This window comes from Crocuta crocuta, unplaced genomic scaffold (genome assembly GCF_008692635.1).
Source record: "Crocuta crocuta isolate KB4526 unplaced genomic scaffold, BGI_CrCroc_1.0 scaffold138, whole genome shotgun sequence".
In the NCBI taxonomy this organism is placed as follows: Eukaryota; Metazoa; Chordata; class Mammalia; order Carnivora; family Hyaenidae; genus Crocuta; species Crocuta crocuta.
The window spans coordinates 4559494-4585268 of NW_027532585.1; the positions used below are offsets into that span (position 1 = coordinate 4559494).

At 50.2% G+C, this 25775-nt stretch overlaps 1 protein-coding gene across 1 annotated transcript in view; it reads right to left on the reverse strand.

The window, feature by feature from the left end:
- The window catches only part of SLC18A2 (solute carrier family 18 member A2), a 36367-nt gene that overhangs the window by 6907 nt on the left and 3685 nt on the right, over nucleotides 1–25775 (reverse strand). Inside the window, exons 3-14 of the mRNA XM_077779551.1 lie at nucleotides 18468–18526; nucleotides 18108–18191; nucleotides 17678–17770; nucleotides 16804–16893; nucleotides 16641–16684; nucleotides 16509–16569; nucleotides 13920–14015; nucleotides 3221–3299; nucleotides 2982–3033; nucleotides 2038–2101; nucleotides 245–364; nucleotides 11–91 (exon numbers count right to left, since the gene is read on the reverse strand). Of these exons, the coding sequence (XP_077635677.1) occupies nucleotides 11–91; nucleotides 245–364; nucleotides 2038–2101; nucleotides 2982–3033; nucleotides 3221–3299; nucleotides 13920–14015; nucleotides 16509–16569; nucleotides 16641–16684; nucleotides 16804–16893; nucleotides 17678–17770; nucleotides 18108–18191; nucleotides 18468–18526 (923 nt within the window). The remainder of the gene's footprint in view (nucleotides 1–10; nucleotides 92–244; nucleotides 365–2037; nucleotides 2102–2981; nucleotides 3034–3220; nucleotides 3300–13919; nucleotides 14016–16508; nucleotides 16570–16640; nucleotides 16685–16803; nucleotides 16894–17677; nucleotides 17771–18107; nucleotides 18192–18467; nucleotides 18527–25775) is intronic.

Consider the following 25775-nt stretch of genomic DNA (forward strand, 5'->3'; position numbering starts at 1 on the left):
AGAGGAGCAAAAAGGATATCAATTATTCCAATGATCGTCATGAGCCACGGGAAGCCGATTGCCTTTGCGATAGCCCCGCCAGCAGAAGGACCTTTCCGGAAACAGAGAATTAGATAAAGCTCTGTCCAAATGTCTCATTGATAGACACAGAAGTTGAAACAATTTCTAGTTGGCATTATCATGCCAGATAATAGGTTATCACTCAGATAAAAGGTTGTTTCGAAAAGCCATCGTCCTTCCTTACCTATGGCGTATCCCATACAGAAGGCCACGTCCGCAATGGCATACACACTCCCGTAGACGGACACGTGCCGCAGGTCCACCAGGTAGCCCATGATGGGCATCATCGACGAGTCCACCATGCCTGTGCACAGGCAGGGAACACAGTCAACAACAAACTGATGTAACCCGAAAACGCGGGGCATATCGGGGACTGTGTCCTAGTCTCACACCCCGCCAGAGGCTCCCCTTTTGTCATCACCACCTGTGAGTCTCAAGGCGGGCTCCCCAAGGCATCCCCGCCACGGAAGAAAGACTGCGGGGTCGCTGGGGCTGGAACCCAAGCCGCACTTGCCCATCCTCCCCCTGGCCTCATGTGGCCTCCCCTGTCTAAAGGGCCCATCTTCCAGCGGAGGACACGCCAGTCCCCTGGTGACTCACAGACCAGCCTTCACATCCCAGGGGGTGCTGGCTATGGCTGTGTGGCCCCCTCACCTGCCTCCAGCTGGTGCTTTCCAGATGAACTCTCTTTGGGCCCATCAGCCCCTCACCTTCACCCAGGGGGCACAACTACAAGCCTCACATGCTCCCCTCCCCATCCACACCTAAGCCTCATACTCGGACTCTGAGAATAGGTTGGAAAGTATCGGGGAAGATGGGAAGGAAGGCACCTGAGGGGTCACCCTGCCCTACTCAGGGAACAGACTGAAAGAAATCTACTAATTTGGGGCTTAAACAGTCACCCCCACGAAGGCCAGTATCAGAATCTCCTGTCTCTTGAACAGAACAGAGACAGACAGAATAAAGAAAGAATAAAGAAAAAGCATGTATCTTTAGAGTCTTGGGCTCAAGTCCCTGGAGGGTGAGCACGGCCACTCTTTATCAAACTGAGCACTGATGTCCCCATCCATCAAATGGTGCTGATAACGATCGGCTAAAATGAGACTATCTGTGGTCACCGCCAGCAGACTACTCAACTGTCCGTTTCCTCACCTCCAGCAAGTTCTAGAGGCAAGGAGAGGAGGGAAGAGTATTTGCTGATTACCTACTATGTGCAGGGTGCTGGGAATGGGCACAGGGGTGAACGAAATGGACGGAAGAGTTGGGTGGGCCGGAGAGAGTTGAACAATGGGGTCCAGTTGTCACTGAGGCCATGAGGTGCTGTGGGAGGGCAAACCTAGCCCGACTGGGGAGTCCACGAAGGCTCCCTTCTGCCTTTCCACTGCACCCCTCAAAGCTTCAATTCTTGCCTTTAGCCTGCGATAGATTTAGCATTTACTTTTACTAGGACCCGTCTGCATATTATGAATGAGAAACAAAGGTATACTATGTATGCAAAATATTAACAAGACTGTTGCTAGCATACATTGTTCTTCACATTCCAAAGACCCCTGCCCTTTGCTGGTGAAAATTCCCACAGCACCGGTGGTCATCGACAAATCAGGCCACCTTTTCTGTACCAGACCTTATAAAAACTATACGTGAAGTGTCTGGCCCCCAGGTTCTCGTGAGGTCTCTGCACAGATCTGAGCCCAAACAAAGGTGCTCTGAGGGAAGGATTCTCTTGTTTGCCCAAGGGCAGCACCGGAGCATCCTTTCGCTTCTGTAAATAGCAGCCTTTATAAAAATACTGGCCTTCAGAAAAGAAATGACTAGTGTGTGGAAGCAGGTATGTATCTGTAGACAACTGACAGGCTGTGCTGGAGCTGGGCTGCCTACAGCTCGGAGAAATTTTAGGTTGAAGAACTACAGTCCGCCCGGATAAGAGGAAATCTTTGTGAGTAACGGGGAAAACAAAGTTTTACACGTGTGACTTACCAATTGCAAAACCAACTCCAAAGTTAGGAGCTATGAGCCCGTAAATGTTTTTTGCAAAAGGAATCTGTAAGAGGAAATAACCGTCACAGTAAAATCATGACAGTCAACTGTAAAGCTTCTGGGAAAATCTTAAAAAGATATGTTTTCGAAATCCGGCCTGGTATGCACGTTCCCTTCCGAAGGATCTAGCCGGAAGGAGGAGGCTGGGGTCTGGGGGGAACTGGGTCCTCCCAGTCTTTAGAAGTTGAATCTGAGATGGGTTTTGTGACCACCAAGAAAAGCTCGCTAACTGCTGTGGTCAAGATCAGCCTGGACCACACTCCATTTCTGACAACGGCCAGAAGGCTTCGCTTGGGGTGGGTGCTGGCTGTTGGTAGAAGATGTTTTATTCTAGAAAAAAACCAATCTTGCTATTGTTTCAGGCTAGTTGTCTGAAAGTGTTTCAAGACACTGTAATATTTAAGATGATGGGGGAGCACGGAAGTGAAATATAACATGCAACAAAATGTCCTACATAACTTCCAACTGACATAAAATGTAAATATATCCCATGGAGAATTTTGTCTAAAATGTTTAAGAGGATAAAAAAATTAGAGGAAAATCGAAAATGTAATAAAACCAAATATTGGGGCGTCTGGGTGGCTCAATCAGTTAAGCGTCTGACTCTGGATTTCGGTTCAGGTCATGATCTCATGGTTTGTGGGGTCAGGCTCTGTGCGGGCAGCGTGGCGCCTGCTTGGGATTCTCTCTCGCCCCCCTCTGCCCCTCCCCCCACTTATGTGCACTTTCTCTCAAAATGAATAAACTTTGAAAACATAGAGCTAAAAATCAAAAACACCAACAAACTTGAGACTGCTCTGAAACGCTTCCTGGTGATTCTGGCCCAAAGCAAAAGTTTTACTTAGAGACCACAACCCGCCGGTCAGAAATCATCTTTTACTCACACATAAGATGCTGATTCCAACAATGATCATTCCCAGAAGAGCGCAAAGCCACCTATCAAAAAAACCCAAAAAGCACCTTCAATAAATGCTGCTCCCATTTCCCCTCCCTGCCCCTGTGGGGCCAAATTTTCAACAGAAATCTAAACAATTACTTGTGATAACTAAGGTAGAAACACCCAGAATGTGCTTAAAAGAACCACCACATTATTCTAACAGAGAGCATACGGTTCTCTTCTTACCTCCCCATTTTGTGTGCGAGCATCCCAAAAACATTGGTTCCGATGAGATAAGAGATACTAGCTGGCAAGAAAGCAATGCCTGTAAATTTATGGAAAGGACACCTTATCAGTACTCATATCGGTCAAGCGTGAGCAAAAGTAATAATTGTCAGACACCACAGCGGTGATTAGAGCGGCTGAAAGAAGGCCCGAGGCCTGCACCCAGGCAGCTAATATCCGGCGGCTGACGGCGCCAGGCTGGACCCCACGCGGCTTCTCCGTCCTCACAAAGCCGCTAGACACTCCAGAAATGAAATGTGTGCCTCTATCAACAGCTTCATCTTGCCTCCGTGTCTGCCTGGCGGCGGCTTCACACACAGATGGACACAGGGAGCTTCCGCCGTGGGGCCCGGCCGCTGCGCTCCCACACGTGGGGGTGGCACCACCCCCTGCTCCCCCCTCTGTCACTTTACCACGGAACACACGGGCATTGACAAAACTCAGGGAACGTGAAGAGAAGGATGAAGAAAAATGTGAAGATGACCCTAAAGCCCATCCCTCAGATAACGAGCACGGTGAGTTCCGCCCCGTAATTTTATACACACCAGTTTACAGGCACACAGGTAAATGGGTGCGCACAGGATTTGGGTTTTTTAAAAACAAAACAAAACGTGGGATTATACTACTGTGCTACAGTTCTACATCCTGCTTTTATTTTAAAATTGTTTAATGTTTATTTATTTATTTTGAGAGAAAGAGTATGAGCGGAGGAAGGGCAGAGAGAGGAGGAGGAGAGAGAGAGAGAATCCCTAGCAGGCTCTGTGCTGTCAGCCCGATGTGGGGCTCGAACTCATGAACCATGAAATGAGGACCTGAGCAGAGATCAAGAGTCAGATGCTTAGCTGACCGAGCCACGCAGGTGCCCCTATATCCCGCTTCTTTCAAGTGGCTTCATGAATATCTTTCCGGGTCTAAAAAATAAATGTCTAAGCGGTCATCTTTTTGGTGGCCAAGCCACATGACTGACATTTTTGTGTCCCAGGTCCAATGCTTTCCCAGGGACCTGGCATCCCCGGGCCAAACCCGGGCCAATATCCAGCTGCCGGTGGCAGTGGTTGCTTTGAAATTAGCCTCTGCACCGTGCAGATTCAGCTCTGTGTCTGTATTCAGCTCTCTGCATCGCACAGAGACCAGCTTGAATCAGACCAGCCTGGCCGCTAGGGATTTGTCCATATCAGCTCTGTGTGGTCCCCATCTGTTATTAGGACAATATGACAGTCTCTTCCCAAATGATGGCTTTTCAAGCCATTAATACTTTCAGGGTTTTTCTTGAACTCAGTTCTACCAGATTTGACTCTAAGCCTTGCCCACAAATGGCGAACATGGCTTTGTTCTTAGTCATATGACTAGACATGAACTAGACATGCACGTCAGGTTATACGTGTCAGCAGGGGTGCTCTGTGCTCAAAATGCACAGGCCCCAAGGCCTTTCTTGGCCCGACAGCTCACCAGCACACATGCACACGTGTACACATGCACACGCACTCACACACACACACACGTGTCATCTTGCCTCTTCAAGGATCCAGGGGCCCTTCCCTGCACCTCCCTGAGCACTAATACAAGCCACCAAACCCTCCAGACAGGCTGAGCCTAAGCACAGCAGCGACTTCGAAATGATTCAGTCCAGGTGCTAAATCCAAAACCAAGTCATTCTAGGCTTGGTGATCTGGGAAACAATAATAAGGAGCAATCTCATTTCAAGTTCAAGGGAACCATTTCCATCACACTGGGCAATAGCGGCAGCCGAATAACTGTTGGACGTAATTGGATTCAGCAAACACTGCTGATAACACGGGCCTGGCTCGGCGCTATGGCGAGGACAGTGCCCACGATGCGGCTCTGGACACCATGAAAGCTTCAAAGGGAGGAACCAGATGACGTCTGAGCTGGGACACGGCTACATTAGGGATGAAGCAAAGGCACAAACGCAGTACCTCCAGGGACCCAGAAGCTCCCCAAAATATCTGGCAACTAAGCCTAACCTTGCACGCCAGGCAGCAGGCTTAGTGTGGTGATACGAGAAATCACAAGGGCCATTGCATCAAGTCGAGCGTGTAAGGGCTCCAGAGAGGGGTAAACGAATGAAGAAGGCAAAGGAGAAGATAAATACAGCCCAGGTACCATGGTAAAAGCCAACAACGCTGGGCCTCAGTGTCAGGGAAACAGAAGGAAAATGGAGCTGGAGGGCCCAGACCCCATCTAAGGAGACGATTGCTGCTCTGGAGGACTGAGGTCCCAGACTGGAAGATCCAATTTTTCTAAAAAGCTTGAACTCTAGATTCTTACATGAAATCTCTTGGGATTTTTAAACGCTGACAATGAATTTTTAAAAACATAAGCCACTTTCAGGCTGACTCCATACTATCCAACTAGAACCTTCATACGGGCTGAACACAGTCCACGGACCACCCGCTGTCAGCAGGGGCCCAAGGAAGCGGACCGTGAAGAACCCCGCCAGGAGCCGCGTTTCCGGTGAACCCTGGTACTAGGAGCAAAGCACAGGTCGGTGCAGGTCTGAAGGTGAAGCTTTGCGGCACGGTCGCCAACACGCGCTGGGGTGCGGGGAGCCACAGATGAGCCACATCTTCCTGACCCACAAGTGGGGTGCTGAGCTCACATGTGGGACCTCGAAGTGGGTGCACCCCCCTTCTTTTCCACAAACGGCAAACAGTCTCAGGCAGCAAACTCCAAGTTCACGATTCTCAAGCAAAAAGCATTGGGTATAAGGTGTGAAATGAGAGGTTCGTTTCAGCTTGAAACACACTAGCCAAGATGCCGGTGGGTCACTGTGACCTCATAGAGCCCAAAGAGCAGCACATGTCACAGGAGGGCTTTAAGGAGAGAATGGCAAAGAGCCCTCCCTGTCTGATGCCTCTGCTCTGTCCTCCATATAAGCTCCGCCACCCTTGCCTCTGACCCTGGCCAGCTGGCCACCCCCACATTGCAGTGTTTTCCCAGCGGGCAGGGACCCCTTCTGTTCCCACAGCCCAGCCCCGTGGTGGCACATGGGAGGCGCTCAGAGCGCGACCGACCACTTAGAGGGAAAAGTACCATGTGCGGACATTCACTTCTCAGAGCCGACAGGTCTGAGGGAGGCCACTGTCCCTTGAGGGCAGCGCACCATGTGTCCAGCTGCTGGCCTCCTGGGGGTAAGACCCTGCAACGTGGTGGGGACCCAGAGTCCTCCCTCCTTTCTGGAGCTTCCAAATGGGGGAGTGGATGGTACAGGGCCACGTGCTCTTTGGACCTCAGGCCCCGAGCTCCCGACAGCCTGCAGCTTCCCCTGTGCCGCTGGGGCATCACACAAGCCACAGAACCAGCTCCAGGAGCTCAGAGAGCCCTCGGCGCGCCCCTCACAGGACCCCGCCGGGTCACTCAAGAGCAGACCATCTAGCTGTGCTCAGAGACCCGGGCTGGGAGTCCACTGCCCCTCCAGACAGCTCTTTAAAGATGGCTCCAACTAGGGGTGAGGCGCCCCAAGCTTCCCAGCACGTCCGCCCGCTGGTCCTGGTGTGCATTTCAGGAGCCAAGAAAAACTGCCTTCGGCCTTTTCCCCCTGATGTCACCAGAGCAAGAAAACGCAGCTGCCCGGCAGCCTGGTTGCCCCAGCGAAACCCCCCCCGCCCCCCGCCAGGGCTCTGGGCTGCTCCCAGTGACTGGGCATCTGCTGCCACACCTCTGTACAAGTTCAAGTTACTTCACCTTGAAACACGGTGGCCAGAACCGTCCCAGCCCAGCTTCATGCCGGGTGCACAGCACATGAGCGCATGCACACGAGGAAGGGAAGAAGGACCGAGAACATCAGAGGGCTGCCTCTACCGTCTGGCCCCTGGCTCTGGGGGCAGCCACGCCTGCACCGCACCCCGAGACCCCCAGCTCACACAGCCCTCCCGGGGCTCACAGCGCACTGACCTGCGCTCCCACCAGGGCCCTGCCTCTTCTTCAGGGGGCGTTTTGAACCCTACGGCCCGACTCTACATTCTCACCTGAGGGATTCCTTCATGTCCCTTTTAGAACTTCGCTGGTCCCTGGTGGGGGGGATCTTTTAGAATCTGTCCCCAACTGGGCAACTTTGTCCCTCCAAAGCCTGTATCACCTGCAAATGCAGCAAGAAGTCTGTCGGCCCTTTCCTGGCTCAGGGAGAAGTGTGGACAGGCCGGCCTGCACACAGTACCGGGGGCCACACGTGTGAGCCTGCCCTCCTGCTGGGCCGTGGCTCTCCCTACGAGGTGCCTCACCCCCTCAGTCACCCCTGCACGTATGAGAAAGTTCCCCCACGGGGACCAGCTGTCCATCCCTACACTTTCATGGCAAGCCTGGCTTTGACCACAGGCTGGACGGGCTCAAGAGAGGAGAGGCTCAAAGCACAATGGAGCCTACAAGGAGCTGATGCCGGATGTGCAGCCCCGGAAGTGATGGTGGGAAGGAGTCCCTGGACTCCTCCCGGGCTCTGGATGACCCATTCCTGATGTCCCCAAGGGCTCCGATGGGAACCAGAATGGGGCAATGGTCCCAGTTTGCCCTATGCTAAGGGAGGCTCAGGAGGCTGAAGTCCTCACATCCTGGAGCCACAGCGTGCCAGCCACGCTCGTGTCCTTGAGAACCCAACCAGGCTGGCACAGGATGAGCCCCGAGGGCACGGCTGCCTGGGAGCAGAGCGGGTGCCCGCCGAGCACGAGAGCATCCTAGCCTCCATCCCGCACTGAGGTGCTGTGTCTCCTTAAACAACCAAAAGAAAGAGTTTGGCTCGTCTCTTCTTTGGGCTGCATTCCCCAGAGCTTAAGCTTCCCTCTTCCCTTTAGGGTGTGCAGGCCTCACCAGGAACAGAGTCCCTAAGCCTCCAGGGGCCGGGGCAGCGCGCCAGTGGGGGAGGGGCGGGGGGGNTCGACGAGAGCAATCACGTGTCACCCATGCAGCTGCCTAAGACTGTTTTGCTTTGACTTCAAATCTTAGGGTCTTTCTCCGGCCACGACGGGGGAAGCAGGCGGCACGACACGCTGGACGGGAGAGCTGGCACACGGCCCTGCAGCACGGCAGGCGCCTCCGGAGACCGGCGCGCCTCCTCCTGAGGCTGGTCCTCGCTGCCACCCCGGGTCCTCCCACCCCATCACCCACGGCGCCCTCCTCACGAGGCTCGGGGGGAGCAGAGGCCACGGGGCTGCACACTGGGGACGACGTGGCAAACGGGTGCAGATACGGGATTCTCTGGACGAGACACAAGCCCATCGCTGAGGCCGGAAGGGAACGACCTCACGGTGGAAAGGTGCGGCGAGCCGAGGGGGCTGGCGACCATCTGGCCCGGGAGATAAGCCCCACAGAGGCGCTCCTGACGACGTCTAGGCGGCCTGCAGCCCGCTGTCTAACCCGGAAGGCCCAGGACCTTAAGGTTAAGGACTTTATAAAGAAAGCCCCGGGCTGCGTCTGGAGAGGGAGAGGGCAGTTCAGCGGAGGGGCCCTGCACACGGCCACGGACGCATTCAATCAGGACAAGCAGGCAGTCACGCGGGGACAGGGGACAGAGCACTTGTAAAGCGACGCAGGAGCTCCACGGCCACCTCGGTGCTGCGGGGACACGGGCCGCCTCCTGAAGACACACGGGGGGCCCAAAGCATCCAAGGTGCCGACAGTGGCGACAAGACGCGAAAGGCATCCGTTGAGCTTTTGCAAGCCTGCCTTTCCCTTAACTCGGGGTCAGAAAAGCCCCTTCCCTCTGCACGCGGGGTGCCTTCCCGGGCGCCCTGAGCCTCAGCACTGCCTCTGTGGCCCCCAGTGCCAGGAGCTTCAGGGCTAAGCTTCCGCTTGAGGACCAGCCTTTCAGTTCTGCTCCAAGAGTTTTTCCTCCTTTGCTGAAGGACTCTCATTGTTCGGGGCTTGTTTCTGGTTTTGCTCTGTGACATAATTTATATACCATAAAACTCCCCCTTTCCGAGCACACAGTTCGGTGGTTTGTGGTAGAGTCTCGGCGTGGTGCAACCATGGGCACGGATTCCAAAACATTTTTTCACCCCAAAGAGAAACTCCACACCCCTTAGTGGTCCCTCCCCAGCCTGCCCCGCCCCAAGCAGTTTGGGACTTTTTAAGGAAGGATTATTTGATGCAAGAACATGGCTGGAGATTCAGTGCAGAGCCCATAAGGACTGGGGTGGGATAAAGTCTGAACCGCGAGCCGGCATATGACAGGACCTCCCTGCAGAAGGAATGAAAGGTTGCCTAAGGGAAGGTTCGAGGCACTAAAAATGGCAGCTTCATTCAGAACAGAGAGTCTCCACCCAAAGATGGCAATTTATAAGCTGAAAGAACCACGAGAAGAAGATAAATCCCTAGGAAGAATAATCAATAAATTCTTAAAGAACAAGGTGTGCGTGCAGGGACTAGCCTTTCAGATATTAAGAAATGCTCTAAAGCTCCCGTAATCAAACAGGAGGGTATCAACGTGGGAATTCACGCCGACGAGTAGAACAGAAGAATCCAGAAACAGCCTTTCCCGTCTGCGCTCGCGGAGAAGCAGGGCTACTTCAAGGAACAAACCNGAATCCAGAAACAGACTCAAGAACACACTGTCGTTTCAAGTATGATAAAGGTGGGAGAAACCAGGCAGACTCCTAGGGACAAGTGGCTGGTCACCCAGAAGCCAGTAACACGAGATCCTCATCACACACCATATACCTAAACTAAGTCTGCGTAAAGGCAAGAGTTTAATGTAAAAAACAAACCGTAAATCAGGGGGAAGTGTGGATGAAAAAATAATCTTGGCATGGGAAAGGTCTTATCTGAGCTTCAGTTGAAACGACAAGGAAATGAAGGGACGGGGGCTAACCCCAACTAGTGGCATCTTAAATGATCTGAGTGGCAAGGAAGGAAAGAAGGAAGGAAGGAAGGAAGGAAGGAAGGAAGGAAGGAAGGAAGGAAGGAAGGAGAGAGGAAGGAAGGAAGGAAGGAGAAAGGAAGGGAGAGAAAGAGAGAGAAAGGAAAAAAAACACAAAACTCCACCTATAAGTTGTAAGTCAAAAGACATACAACAAAGGCAATATTTGTAAAACATTTGGTAAAGGAATAATATCAATATACAAGGAACAATTAAATTCAATAAGAGGTAGACAAACATCTTCATATAAAAAATGGGCAAAGTGTATTATTCATTCTGATTTCATAAGGAAACCACCAGAGAGGCAATGGCTAGGGCTAATAAATACGTGAAAGATGCTCAATTGCGTTAAAAAAAAAACTTGTAAAAATAAATCAAAATGAGATCCCCCCCATACACACCCCTTTCTCATATATGCATCTGGGAAAGACCGAGAATACTGATATTACCAAATATTAAACAGGCATTGGACTTTCAGGAATTTGCCCTGCAGATATATTTCGGAACATGAACAGGAATACAGGTAAGCATACTTTGCTGCAGTACGGTTTCTAAATGGCAAAAACCAGAACCAACCCAAATGCCCAACTAAAGGAAGTGGTTGAAAATTTATGGCATAACCTTACAATAGAACATCCAACCATTAAAATGAACAATGGGCTTCCAATTAACAGGGCAGATTAAATCGATAGGTTTTTCTTCTTGATCCATTCGGTTCTTGAATGCTGAGAACAAACTGAGGACTGATGGGAGTGGGGGGGGAGGGGGGAGATGGACATGGAGGAGGGCACTTGTGGGGATGAGCACTGGGTGTTATATGGAAACTAACTTGACAATAAACTATTTGTAAAAAAATAAAATAAAATAAATCGATAGGTTTTTCTATCACATTTTCCACTCCCATCCCAAATTCCATTTACATTGTAGTAAAGGAAGTGCCATACTCTCCCCTCAATGCCCAAGGAAAGACAAAATGTGAAAGGAGAAAGTGCAGTGAGAGGGAAGAAGAAGCAGGGAGACAGCAGTGATGGACACAGTAGAGAACACTGGAATCTTCCATCTGTACATGGAGCGGCCAACAAGAAGCAAAACCTTTTGTGCCTCAGAACACGGAACACTCAGGATCTGAAGGCTCCAAGTTAATGTAAGGCTGAGGCTGTCAACTGGAAAGAGGGTTGAAAGGGGGTTGAAAGGCTGTTTTAAGAGCAATTGGATCCCTCGGGGCACCTGGGTGGCTCAGTCCGTTAAGTATCTGACTTTGGCTCAGGTTGCCATCTCACGGTTCCTGAGATCTCACAGTTTGTGAGTTCAACAACCTTTCCACACACACAAAACCACTCAGAGTAAATGTGAAAGGGCTTTTGAAATTTAAAAATATGATGACACCAATTATAAAAATTCAATAGACAGTTTAGAAAATGAAGGTGAAGAAATCAATGGAAATAAGAGGCAGCAAGATAAGAAATTACACCATGAAACAGCAAGGGTCCAATACTGAACTAAGGAGAGTAACATTAAAGAGAGAAAATGGAGTAGGGGAGAGGATTAAAGAAATAATACAAAATGGTTTCCCAGAACTAAAAGGAACAGCTTCCTAGATGAACAGGCTAACCAAGAAAGGTCCCAGTACAGAAGAAAACAGATGCCACTGCAAAAACCATCATGGACATTCATAACCAGAGAGAAAGAGATCCTTCCAGCTCCTACAGAGGATGGGGAGTGAGAAGGACCCTGGCCTCCTCAATAGCAACCCTGGATGCTAGAGCACAGTAGGACAATGGTCTCAAAACTGAGGAAAAGGGGCACCTGGGTGGCTCAGTTGGTTAAGCGTCTGACTTCGGTTCAGGTCATGATCTCACAGTTTATGAGTTCAAGCCCCATGTCGGGCTCTGTGCTGATAGCCCAGAGAACCTGCTTCGGATTCTGTGTCTCCCTCTCTCTGCCCCTCCCCCACACATGCTCATGCACACTCTCTCTCATTCTCTCACTCTCTCAGAAATAAACATTTAAACAAACTGATGAAAAATACTTTCCAGTCAAGAATTATATACCCAATTAGACTAAGTCAACCAAGCATGAGAATAAAGATATCTGCGGATATGCAGGATCTCAGAGGAATTTACCTGCCATGTACCATCTCTCAGGAAGCATATGTTCCATCATAATGACAGAGTAAACTAAGATAAAGGAATATAGAAGAGGAGGATACAAGAAACAGAAGAGAAGCAAAGATGCCCAGATATTGGAAGAGGAATGGCCTAGTGAATAAGCCTAGACTGCAGCAAGACAGAGTAATGGAGGACAAATATCCATAAACAAGCAAAAATACAAATACATTAGGTTTGCTGATGTACTTGGCCACATTTACAGGGCGTTTCTCCTCTGCTAGAGACTTTGGGAATGTGTTCAGAAATGCCATATGGAAAACTAAGAAAGTGAAAAGACATGGCAATGATTAACTCCAGGAAAAACAAAAGTTTGTAAAAAGAAACAATCATAAAACCCTATATAGCTCACCTTTGACCAATTTTTACACAGTCACAATAAAGTCAATATTGAACGTCAAACTAACCAACAAATATAACTGTTTTAGGAAAATAGAAACTGAGAAAACAGGGGAGTTGGTTGGTTGGTATTTTCAGGTGTAATAACAGCATTAAATCTTCATATACCATGTTAGAGAGCTGGTAGACAAGATCAGAAATTGGAGAATTAAAAAAAAAAAAAAAAAAAGAGGGGAGCCTGGGTGGCTCAGTTAAGCATCCGATTTCAGCTCAGGTCATGATCTCACAGTTTGTGCCTTCAAGCTCCACATCAGGTTCTATGCTGGCAGCTCAGAGTCTGGAGCCTATTTCAGATTCTGTGTCTCCCTCTCTTTCTGCCCCTCCCCTGCTAATGCTCTGTCTCTGTCTCAAAAGTAAATAAACTATAAAAAAAATTTTAAAAAACAGGAGTTACACATATTATTTAGAGACAGAAATTAGCAGAAAAAAACACTAAAAGCATTGAAGTGGACAAATCTGAAGAAGGGGGTTAAAGATGGGGAGGTATGGGGTTAAAAACTGCTGACTTTTTCATTACAATTCTAATGATGCTATTTAACTTCAACATTAAGTACATGTGTAACTCTGATAAAAATTTTGAAAATATTCAATTGACCCCTTCTGACATGGAAACATGGACAAACAAGAGGTCACACAGTGATATAAATGGGAAGATTCCACTTGGGTTGGGTTTTTAAGCATCTCACACATAGTGCTAAATGCAGAACCATCTGGGAAAAGACAGAACTGTTAACAATGAATATTACAGAGGACTGGCCTGGGAGGAAAAAGATGAACGTGAGATTTTTTAAAACTTCCTTGATCTGTGTACTTTGATTTTTTTTTTAAATAATAAAGCATGTATTACTTTCTAAATAAAAAACACTTTAAAACATTAATCCTCTTAAATACTGTTAGCCTCTTTCCCATAAATTTTATTTCTGTCCACATACATTTAATAGAACTATTAATGTCTAGTTCAGAAACATGGGGAAACACTGTGTTTTGGTTGTTTCTGCCCAGGTCTCATGCCTCATTGCTAATTCTGATTCCATCAGGGATGATTTAAAAAACTGAAGCTGAGAAAGACCCCACAGCTCACTGCTACCCTAAGCACTGACCCCTATTAAGTATCAAACAGAAACAATCATTTTATCATCCTGGTACCTGCAGCTTTTCAGGACTACAATGGCAGGACTCACCCTACGACAAAAGTTCTAGAATCAGAAGCACCCACTCAAGTTCTTACCCAGCTGCCACTTGTGGGAACACATAGTCTCCATCATCCAGATGGGCAGGGCTGGCTCCAGCATGGCAATCCCCATGTTTGCAAAGCAGATGGAGCCTTTAAGGGAGGAAGAGGGTTAGTATGCTTCTGTTTTGGGTCTTGAGTGTCCCCTGTGTCCCCTATGCAGTTAAACCCCACATGCCCACAGCCAGAACAATCCCCTTAGATACCCAGAATGTCGACTTTTATAAGAAAAAGATAAATCACAGGTCAAGGGGATAGTGAAGAGGTTGGATTTATCAACCTCTTGATCAACGATGGTTTGTCATCATCGTTAATTTTATTATTAAATAATAAATATTAAATAAATACTAATGAAAATTAAGCATTAAATTTAAACAAACTATTAAGAAAAATTTTTTTCAAAATAGCATCCCAAAATCATAAAGGAATTGGAGGGAGACTCAGAGGTCATTAGGTTAACCATCCCAACTTATTAATGAAGGAGGAGTTCTCATTTATTAACAAAGGAACTTGCTTGAGGCCAGCCAGCCACGTGGGCCACTTCCAGACCATACACAGACTCCAGCAACTGGAGGTTTCTGCACCTAAATTCTACTGTGCAATGAATACAGACATTTCTAAAGATGCCCCTGGGATGCCCCAAAATCTGGTGCGTTCAGTACAGATGGGATANCCAGTATCTGTTAACCAGAACCCTTCGTGAAATGTAGAACCATCGGGAAAAAAATGCACAGCACCATTCCTCACCGTGCTGGGAGCTTCCAGTTCTGTGTCCCCATGAACCTCTAATTTGCTGGAATCCTGATTCAAAGGACACTGTGCAGCAGTGATTAAGGTGCTCACGTAATGCAGAAAGGTTTCCTCATGCTTTGGGACGTGACCGTTGGAACAGAGAGATGATACTGAACTGATCCCCTCACCTACCTGCTGTCCTCCTCGATTGGTCATTTCTCTCTTTGCTGTCTATTAATCTGGACCAAATCGACACGTTCTGTCTCCCCTGAAACCCAGGGCCCGAACTCTGAACCCCTTGTCTCCCTCTCACACAGCACGCGGACACCCCCACCCTAAATCCATCTAGGGCCAGACACCCAGCAAGCAGGGACAGTTCCCAGGCTCCAAAGCCTGCCCACCCTAGGCTGTTTCCCCAGCCCTACCTTGTTCTTCCCATGCAAACCCCAAGAAAGGCTCTGACCTAGGTCTCCCCCCACCACCCCTTTCTCCCCCCCGCAAACCCCCCACCAAACCTGGGGCTTCCCTACATGGCCCTGATTGGCAATGGATGCCTTCTTTTCTCAGGAAATGTAAGAAAGAAAATCTTCTTTCAACAGCACAGGCCTGTGTCACCACTCAGTCACCGTCAGAAGTTAGAATCCCACCAGAACAAATAAGACACTGCCTGGCCCCCCACTCCCCAAGTCAAGGCTGCCTGGAAGTGTGGTAGCCTGACATTCGGTGCTGGGTGTCTTTCCTTCCTGAGTCAGAGTGAGACAGTGAGGGTCAAAGAAAGCCTGTGGCGGGCAGGCGGCAGGGAGTCCCACTCTCCCCACACACACCCTCACCCCAGGGCTCTACAGGCATCCAGGCTTGGGGACCATCTTGATGGGGGCACAGAGAGGTCCCCCGCACAAGGACGTCACCACACCAGGTTTACAACCCTTTGGCCAGTGGGCACGGTGGAGGGGGTCTAGACCAGGGCCCCCCCCCCCAACCAAATCCAGCAGCAGGAGGTTTACACAAAGCCAGCCTGGGGTTTGAAAAAGGCTAAACTGGAATGTTCTTGGGTAGGTATGCGTCCTGTTCAGCTAGATCCCAGCCCCACCCCCAGTGCTACCAATGTTTGTGGCCACGGCTTAGACAAATACAACCGTGATGGCGTCTGATGCCACACTTCAGGGCTGCCGTCTCCTGACCCGTCCCCAAGGGCCTCTGTTGACCAGTCTCAAGGCCCAGGCAATGTAAGGTTGGTCCCCTGTTAGGCAGCCAAGGCCTGTGTCACTGAGACAGATGCTCCTGGGCGGACAGTCTCTTGGATGAATGAGACCCATTATCCTCCTAACAAGTCACAGGACCCCAGGGCTTCCTTTGAACCCATCGAGGCCAAGAACCCAAACGTGGGACCTTCTGTAGCCAAAGGGGGTCCTCCGGCCGCCCTCTCTGGTGCTGCACAGGGTGCCTGCTCTGCAAGAAGGGACCTGTCCCCTGGGCCCTCTGGGCCTCTGCTGTCAGCCTCTATTCATACTCACCTGGTGAATCAGACCACCCACCTACAGTGCCCGCAGTGAGGCCATGGACTCCCTCTGGAAGTTCAAGGCCAAACCATGATGGCCACTGACACAAACAAACCTCCGCGGCAGGGCATCTCCATGCCCCAGACATATTTGCTCCAAATAAAAACCAGTAAAGGAACTTAACTGAGTGTCAGAAATTAATGACAGGAGATAGCTATTCCTGGGGTCGTGGATACGTCTTTGTGTTTCGTGTTTCAGTGTTTCCAGCAGCCAAGTGAACTCTGATTCTCTCCATCCACCCCTCCCCACCACCCTTTGGCTGAGAAGAACCAGGGAGACCTGGGGGAAGCCCCACCTGCGGCAATGAGGATGTAGGGGTCCTTCAGCAGGGTGGTCAGTGGCGTCCCCTTCTGGCTCTGTAAACAAAAATCAAGAGTTATAAGAGCTGATGGGACCGCCGCGTCACCCTCTTTCCCCGGGGGCTTACCTCCGGCTGCACCCTGGACGGCTGGAGCACAAAAAGCTGAATAGCTACAAGATGGGGAGAAAAAAGAGAAGAGGTGTGACTCCCAGCACCTGCTGACATGAATCACCTGCTGACACAGGTCACAGCCACCGGGATCACAGCCAAGGTACCCAGGTGGACTCACCTCCATCCAAGAGCACCAAAGCAGCCAGCACCAGGAACGGGGCGGTCTTCCCCACAAACTCGTACAGCACACTCCCAAACGGGGGGCCCACTGCAAGGAAGAGAGAGAGGGGCCGGTGCCAGGCCCTGCGACAGATGTCGCCCGCCACCCCCTGCTCCACCGTAACCATCCGTTTGTTTCTTGAGTTCGCACTTTGTTCCAAAACCTATTAGGGGCGGCTGCCCTACATTCCATTCAGTGGTTTCAAGTTGTCCTGGCAACTTCCTCTGAGCTGTTTTACACCTGAGACATGGGCAAGAGTGTAGACGAGGCACCCACAAAGTAAAGACCAGAGAGAAGCCGGCCCCGGGCCACACACTGCTGTGCTGCTCACGGAGCACAGGACAATGCGTCCTTGAGGACTTCGTTCCTTATAAACCAGCAGACACACAACTCTGGGCTCCCAAACGAAGGCCGGATACGCATCCAACAAGGGAAAGGATGCAAATTTCCTCTCAGGGAAGACATCTGTCCCCTGGCCGGGGAGGGGCAGCCGGGGCGGGTGGGGACAGTAGACTTGGAAGGTGGGAAGGTCCTCAGGTGGGATGGCAACTCAGAGAAAGTGCAAGAAGAAGGATCCTGGCAGACCACCCCGTACCAGCCTTCATTTCCATCTGGGCCCAGGGTCGCCCAGCAGGTTGGGGGGTAGAGGCAGAGGAGCCCACAGCCTCCCACCGGTTTTCAAAGGCTCTGTGAGAGTAGGGGGAAAAAAGGGTGGCAGCTGGCGGAGTCCGTCAGCGCGAACAGACCTGGCGTGGACTCAGGGAGCGCTATTGCGCCCTCCAGTGCCCGCCAGCCCCTCCCCCCAGGCTGCCTCCGGGTGGCTCCTGCCCACCTAGGACCCCCATGGCCAGGCCTCCCAGTGCGATGCCCATGGCGTTGCCTCTCTCTTCGTCATCCGTGTACACGCTGGCCAGCATGCCCATCCCTAAACAGGACAAGAAGTGCTCAATAGCCAAGCTGTGCAGCGAGCCCAAAAACCAATAACCCGTGACTTGCCTGCCCTCTCTGGCCCAGACTTGCAATCTCCCAGACCCGTCAGGTTCCCAGAAAGGGAAGACGTGGCAGAATCCAAAGGAAAGCAGCAGCGTCCTTCCTAAGAACCCCTCCCCAAGCACCACAACTAATACCTTGATTCCCTACGTCGTTCCAGCTAATTGTCCAAGGGGCTGGCCAGCCAGGGCAAGGCTGGCAGCCTCTTCAACAGACGGAAGCCTCCCACCCCCACCCCGGGGAATGGCTTCCTTGGGTATTTGCACACGTACCAGCTACGGATGAGCAGGAAGAGCCGATGCCCTGCAGCGACCTGGCGATGAGCAGGAAGGCGTAGGTGCTGGAGAAGGCGAACACTGCCGAGGGAGCGGCCCGGCCACATGTCAGCCCAAGGCTGTGACCATGCCGCTCTCAGGGGCACCGGGAAACCATCCCTGAACCCGGTGGCGTGTTTCCCCATCAACCACACTGTGCTTCTGGGCCATGAACAGCTCTACTGACCCCCCCCAACACACTCTTCTGCCACTGACACACAAAGCCCCCACCCCGGAGCGGTGTCCTCAGTTCCCAGTGCGTGGTCCTCTGAGCCCATCCCGTGACCCACATGCACGAGGCAAACATCCGACACTTACTAATGGTTGACACGAACATGATGCAGAATCCAGCAAACATCGGAATTGGATAGCCAATTCTGCAAAACAGAACAGAACCATGAGGAACATCTGGTGACGGCTCTGTATTTTCTTACGGCTTTACGCCACATCCCTCCTGCCTACCCTGTGGGAGCACACGGATAAAGCTTGGGTAGACTTTTCTAAAAATTCATATCGTTGGCGCTTCCTATGTGACCTTTTTGTGTTTGACTGTCTCAGAATGCGAATCCATTGAAGGACTGCCACTCCGCACGGAAATTTCTCTGGAATAAATGTTAACACAATATTGGCAAGTGAATCAGAACGTGTCTAAAATACACAGCCCCGGTTTCCATCATTTTTTTTAATCTTTAATTACGGTCTTTGCTAGAGCTTCTCCAAAGGGACAACGGCAATCAAATGATTCTACTAAAAGGTCATCAAGTGATTCAACTGGCAGTGGAGACGAGGGCACTACCCTGGAGAGGCATGAAGATGCAAGAAAATGTTCAAGTCTATCTTGGCGTTGACCCCAGTGAGGCCAGCCTCAGAAGACTGTGCCTCGTGGCCAGTGTAAAAATTCAACATCCCAATCGTCGCTATGAACGAACCACTGTCCATACAGGGCCCTGCCATCAGGGGGACAGTGGGGAGGCCCTGGCCTCTGGAATCATCCCCCTGGCTGGGCATGTAAGCCAAGCAAGCCTCCCTCTGCCCCCCTCCCAGCACGGGGGCGAGGAAACAAGGAGATATGGGTGAGAAACTGCTACCAGGCACTTGGGACATAGAAGGTGGGTCAGAAACTGTTTCCTCCCTTATTCTGTTCCTTCTTTCTGCTCTGTTGCTGCACAGTAAGCAGGCTGCTTGGCTCCTGACATATGGATGGGACAGGAGAGTGGAGAGTGAAGGCAGCATCCTGGCCCCTACTGCCCCGGCGGGGGGGGGGGCAACGCTGGCTGAGTGTGTGTCAACCCACAACAGCCCAGAGTATCTCCAGCTTCATTTCTCTCCAGCTCTAGACCCTCTGGATCATGGGAGGCACCAAATGAGGACCAAGGAGTCCTGGGTCCCAAGGGCTCTTATATTCCAGGCTTAACTAAAAAATCATGGAGACAATAACTTTTTTTAAAGTCACACTCGGGGTACCTGGGTGGCTCAGTTGGTTAAGCATCCAGTTCTTGGTTTCAGCTCAGGTCATGATCTCAAAGTTCATGAGATCAAGCCCCACATCGGGCTCTGCACTGACAGCATGGAGCCTGTTTGGGATTCTCTCTTCCCCTCCCCTGCGCATGCACTCGCTTGTGTGTGCACTTGCTCTATCTCCCTTTCTCTCAAGATAGATAAACTTTAAAACGTTTTTATTTTTTAATTAAATAAAGTTACATTCGATTCTCCAAGCACTTACACCCTTCGGCTCAATGATTTGGTAAGGGCAGATGACCACCTCCCCACTTTACAGATGAGGAAACTGAGGCACGAAGAAGTGACTTGCCAAATGTCCCAGGGCTAACTTCACTTGTGGACACCTCATTCATTCCAGAGCGCTTTCCTACAAACTTCCCCTCCCCTCTCTCACCCAGAAAGGACAAATATGGCTTTAAATAGAACTCTTCCAAAAGATCCTAGTCATACTCCCCACCCCACCCCCTTTTTTCTTTTTGTAAACTGCTTCATGCACTCCAGAAACTACGTAGCAAAAGAATACAAGTAGCAAAAATACAGGTAGCAAATTGAAATCATGCCAGATTTCCAGACCACTCTCCCTGCACAATCCCATGCCCAAAGTCACCCTCTATGACCTGAGCTGAGCTTGTGATGCACCAGGCGGGGCTCAGAGCAGATCAAGCAAACCAGGACAGACACCGGGGTTAGACTGCAGTTCCGGATGCCTTCCAAGGGCAGATCCTCTAATCTCGACTAACCTGCAGCCGACTGCTCTGTGCTCTTTATTCACATGGGCAAAAGAACCCCACTCCCAACACCCAAGTCCTACGCAGTGGCACTCCTGGAGACTGAACAGAGAAACTTCCAGGAGGCTCAGAGAGGAGACCTCAGGAGCAGTTCAGTTCGTTTCTCTCTGCAGCTCCTGCACATCTCGGGGGAAGAATGGAATACTGGCAATACTTGTAGCCGCCCTGGAATAAAAGGCTTCTCACCCCCTTTCAGGATACTGCCTGGAAAACAGTATCTTTGTCGAAGCTGCTGGAATACCAGTGAAACTACGCTCAGTCTGCAGCCTGGTAACGGCCCCAGGTCACCTGACAGGACACATCTGGAGTAGCTTCTCACCAGGAGACCCTGGCTTTCTCGAAGACTGTAAGTAGGGGGCTAGCGAGCGGGTCACTTGCGATTCCCACTGCAGGTCCCTGAGGTCGCTGGCATTATCCCCATTTTTCGGATGGCTACAATGAGGGTTAGGGAACTTACGTAACTTGCCCCACATTCAGGGTAATGGGCGTATCCTGCTGGCATACACTTTGGCGGCAATGCCTGTTACAAGAGCACAGGCTCACACCCGGTGAGCCGGAAATGGATGGTCCACGGTTTCATTGAACACCAGATGGCTTCGTACCCACAGAGATACGTGCTTACGTAGGATTCTTTTTACCAAGCCCAGGTGCTGTGTTTTCTGTAAAAACACCGCAGCTACTGTTTTGGGGGGATTTTAGTGAAGCATGTATGGAATAACCAAATGGCAAAACTAGAAGGAAACTCAAAGGCTGGCCAGTCCAAACCCTCATGCTGGATGAGAAAGCGGAGGTTCAGAGAGCTCACCACGGTTGCAGAGCAAGCCGAGCAATCTGGGAGCACCCTTCCCCCTGGGGCTCAGCCCCAAGCCAGGAGCGCACAGTGGGCAGATATTGGACCCCTCCCCCTCAAATTCTTCTGGCTCCCTGAACACCCACCTCCGAAGGAGAGTTGTCTAATGCCCCAGGGTCCCTGAGTGATGGGCAGATCCACAGTGCCATCTCTCTTCCCTCACAATGTCTCCTAAATGGATAGAGACTCGGCTGACATTAGCCATGAACATCTGAGTCAGACTCTTCTCTCCGTGCTAAGCGGAGCTAGATCTGAGGCAGCAAACCTTTAACAAAATATCCCATTACTATCCCCTCATGCGTCATCCCAGCCAGTCATCCTCTATAGAGCATCAGGGAGCAGTTAATCTAATTGGAATAAGACTAAAAGTCATATATTGAATCCCTAGACAAAAGCACCAAGCGATAAAAGTTATGATCGTTATATATACCTACGCACAGTGGAGAAACTCCATATTCCCTAAATCATCACTGAAAATCAATACTTTTTTTCTTTAATAACTAGTTTCTCTTTGCCATAGAGCCTGCTGCAAACCTCCATTCTCAGGCCTGTTCAAACCTAGGCTCTCTCTGCCCTGGAAAAGCACAATGGGAAGGACACAAAGCAGGGGACCCAGAAGGGACAGAGGTGACATCTCCCTTTTTGATTACCTTTTAAAAGGTGGTACAGGAAGTGAGCGTTAGTAAACAGAATGATTCACAGGCTAAGACGTACTAGGAAGTTAACGGTCATTTGTAAATAAAACAACATTCTTAGGTTGAGTCCTTAGGTCTGTCGTTTTCAGCTATTAGATGCGCACAGGAAGTTAGGTGAGCCCTGGACTTCTTTCTTTGGGGGGGTAGGACCCCTGTTCCCTGGCACAGGGGACAATGCGGGGAGGGGGCTCTGCTCCCATGAGAAACACCTGATTCCACTACCAGCCTCTCTGCATTTGAGAAGCAAAGGCTCCATCACACCATCCTAACAACATCTAGGATGGGAGAGCCCTTTCCAGACGAGCTGGTTTTCCCATCCACGAAGAAACTGAAAAGGTCACTGCTCATTCCCACAAAACCCACTTCAGACCAATGGGCTGAGGCTAAAGAAAGAAAAAAAATTACCACTGTATGTTCTATAGAGACTTCATGCCCTGTGGCTTCCTTCTCGTTGTTCAGATGTTAGCTAAGATTTGTGAGGACAAATAACGGGCTTTCAAATATACTAGGTAACTATGGAAATAAATTAAGCCACTGATGCTGGCTTGATAAAAAGCAGACCACTGAGACCTTGACAAGCTAAGGAGGCGGCCAAGGGAGCTGTCCCCAGGCACCTGAAGTTAACTCTTTCCCCAGCCGTGGGTCCCGAGCATCCAGAATTTCTTTCAGTTCTCAAGCTGCAGCCACTGTATATAGAAGCTCCATGTGAACCAAGTGAAGAACGTAGCCACATTCTTAACCGGATTTATGGAGAGCTACATAAAGCTGTTTTTACATGGTTTGCTGGCCTGACACATCCCCTTTAAGTCTTCATATGCCTAAAATCCACTCGTGGGGCAGACGGTAACAGCTGCCGCTACCCCTCCCTCTTACACTCAACGGCAATCATGAAGTCAGTAAACTGGAATTCTAAAACAAGTCATAGGAGCCTCAAACAAATAAAAAATAAAAATCAAGTCATCCAAGGCACCTGCAGGCTTTGGACAGTGCGTTGCTGGAAATGTGATCAGTACGCCTGCCAAAATCAAGTTTGCTCCCTCTCTGGTCACCTGTTTTACAGTAAAAACTATGGGCCCTGACGCTAAGTGAAATCAAGACTTGCGTAGATCGATACGGGCAGCCCAATGAACACACACACGTTTCTCATGAACGGTCGTGCTTTACTTGCTGGGTTTGGAATGAGGGCTCTTACCCAACATGTAAAGCAACCGACAGGCAGCTTGCGTCTCATATCGCCCACCCATAAAGGTCACTCCTACAGCGGCATCCTGAACTCGAATGGGAGGGTCCAGGCGGTAACACATGTGACGAGTAGGGCCTGCCTGCAGCAAGAGGCTCTAGAAAGGAGTGGCTCCAGCCAGCCTCCTGGTAGCTCCCCCTGTCCATGGGGGTGCACCGCAGAGAGGCCGGCAAGCTGGGCCAGATCAGCCAGGGCTGGAAAGAGAGATTTTTCTGGGGCTGGGGACACGATGGAGGGTCTACGTCCAAGAAACCAGGCTAGTTTTGTCTAAACTCCCTGCCAGAGGATTGAAAATAGCCATCAACAACCCACTGTTCGGGCTTTCCCTAGCTCAGCCTGGTACAACCAGAGGGAGCCCAAAAGACACAAGAAGAGCAGAGTCTTGACCTGCACTGTTGATTCTTAGTAGCTAAATGTCAAAACTACACAACACGAAGCAAGTGGAAGGAACAGGAAGGGAGGAAGTCACCCAGACAGAGAGTCTGGACACTGGCTTTAGCCCTGCTGTCTGTCGCCAGGGGCAGTCGCTTTCTCTTCCTGCGTGGCAAACTCCTCTGCCTATAAAATGGCAGGCCTGGCCCCAAAGGCCCTGCTGAAGCATCATCAGGCTCTGGTGCCCATGCTTAACTCCACCTTCTTTAATCAGAAACACATTAACCAACTGTAATGTGCCGTTTTAAAAGCACTTGTTTACAATGCCGAAAATGTGAGTCACACATCTTGTTCGTAATTGAAGATGCGATTGGCACAAATTACATCAGAAGACTATTTGCAGCGGCTCACAAGTTCCGTAAAGGGAAGTGGAACGTATCGCTCCTCTGAGCAGAGCTGTGGAGTGCCCAGAAACGCTGCAAGTCCCCAAACGCATGCCTCCCGGCTTGGAAGATATACCAGTCATGATCATTTTGGAGGGACAGCAGAGTTCATGCTACATACAACATCAAATTTACAGTTTGTTTGCATTTCCATGTCACAAGACAGACCTAGAGGAGGGCTTTTAAATTTTCTGTGGAGTGGGGGGGGNTCTCTCTCTCTCTCTCTCTCTCACTTTCTCTCTCTCTCTTCCTCTGCCCCTCTCCCCATCTCATGCTCTGTGATGCCTGGGTGGCTCAGTCAGTTCAGTGTCTGACTCTTGCTTTCCTCTCATATTGTGATCTCACAGTCGTGTGATCAAGCTTCATGTTGGGTTTCATACTGGGCATGGAGCCTGCTTAAGATTCTCTCCCCCTCTCCATCTGCCCTCCCCTGCTCACAACATGCATGTTCTCTCTCCCCGCTAAGATAAAATAAAATAAAATAAAATACAAGATTAGACTGAATTTCACAGAATATAGAACAAAATTAGGTTTCTCTTGGAAAGACTTTTTTTTTTTGAACCCAAAATAGGAGTCCTGGGTGGCAACAACATCAAAGCATTTGGACTATTTAATAGGGGAAAGGTCTCACGGGCTTTAAATAAGCTTCTTCCCCATGGCACGAGCAGAGCATTAAAAACAAGAATAGGATTTTTTGAAGCACCTGGGTGGCTCAGTCGGTTAAGTGTGGGACTTCAGCTCAGGTCACGATCCCACAGTTTGTGGGGTTCAAGCCCCGTGTCGTGCTCTAATGCAGACAGCTCAGGGCCCGGAGCCTGTCTTCGGATTCTGTGTCTCCCTCTCTCTCTCTGACCCTCCCCTGCTCATGCTGTGTGTGTGTGTCTCTCTCTCTCTCTCTCGCTCTCTCAAAAATAAATAATGAAACATTTAAAATAATAGGATTTTTAAAAAAGCTTTTCACATTTGCCTTTGGAAGACTGCAACACATCATCTCAGCTGAGGTTCGAAGGACCGTATCACACCGTACAGCTAGGAATATCCGTGGTCAAGTGATTGGCCAGGCATGACAGTCAGGTCCTTAATTTTCCTCATATAGAATTTGAGTTGTTTGCTTTCTCAGAATACAAAACCCGGAGACATTTTCTGTAATTACACCAGATGCATTTTTAAAGCAGCACTCTTAGGGCGGAGAACAGAGAGAAACACAACCCAACTACCGAGGTCTGTCTGGTTTTCCCACTGAAGAAGAAAGGGAGGGGCGCCTGGGTGGCTCAGTCGGTTAAGCGTCGGACTTCGGCTCAGGTCATGATCTCACGGTTCGTGGGTTCGAGCCGCACATCGGGCTCTGTGCTGACAGCTAGCTCAGAGCCTGGAGCTTGCTTCAGATTCTGTGTCTCCCTCTCTCTCCGACCCTCCCCTGCTCAGGCTGTCTCTCTCTCTCTCTCTCTCTCTCAGAAATAAACATGAAAAAAAAAAAAAGAAGAAAGGGAAATGGCGCCTTGCTGACGGTGTTCCTGGGTGGGCTCACAGAGCACCTGTCCTTGCCAGGTTAACTTGCCTGGTAGATTTTATGTGGCAGCTTCATAATATCGCTGGACACGGGAGGGCTGGACATGGCCTGGGATCATGAAATCGTATTCAACGGCGCTACCCAATCCAGAGAGACAAACTGCAAAAGCATAAAATGTTTTTCCCTCCAACTGCCTTTGGGGATGTGACCAGCACCCTATGTGTGTCC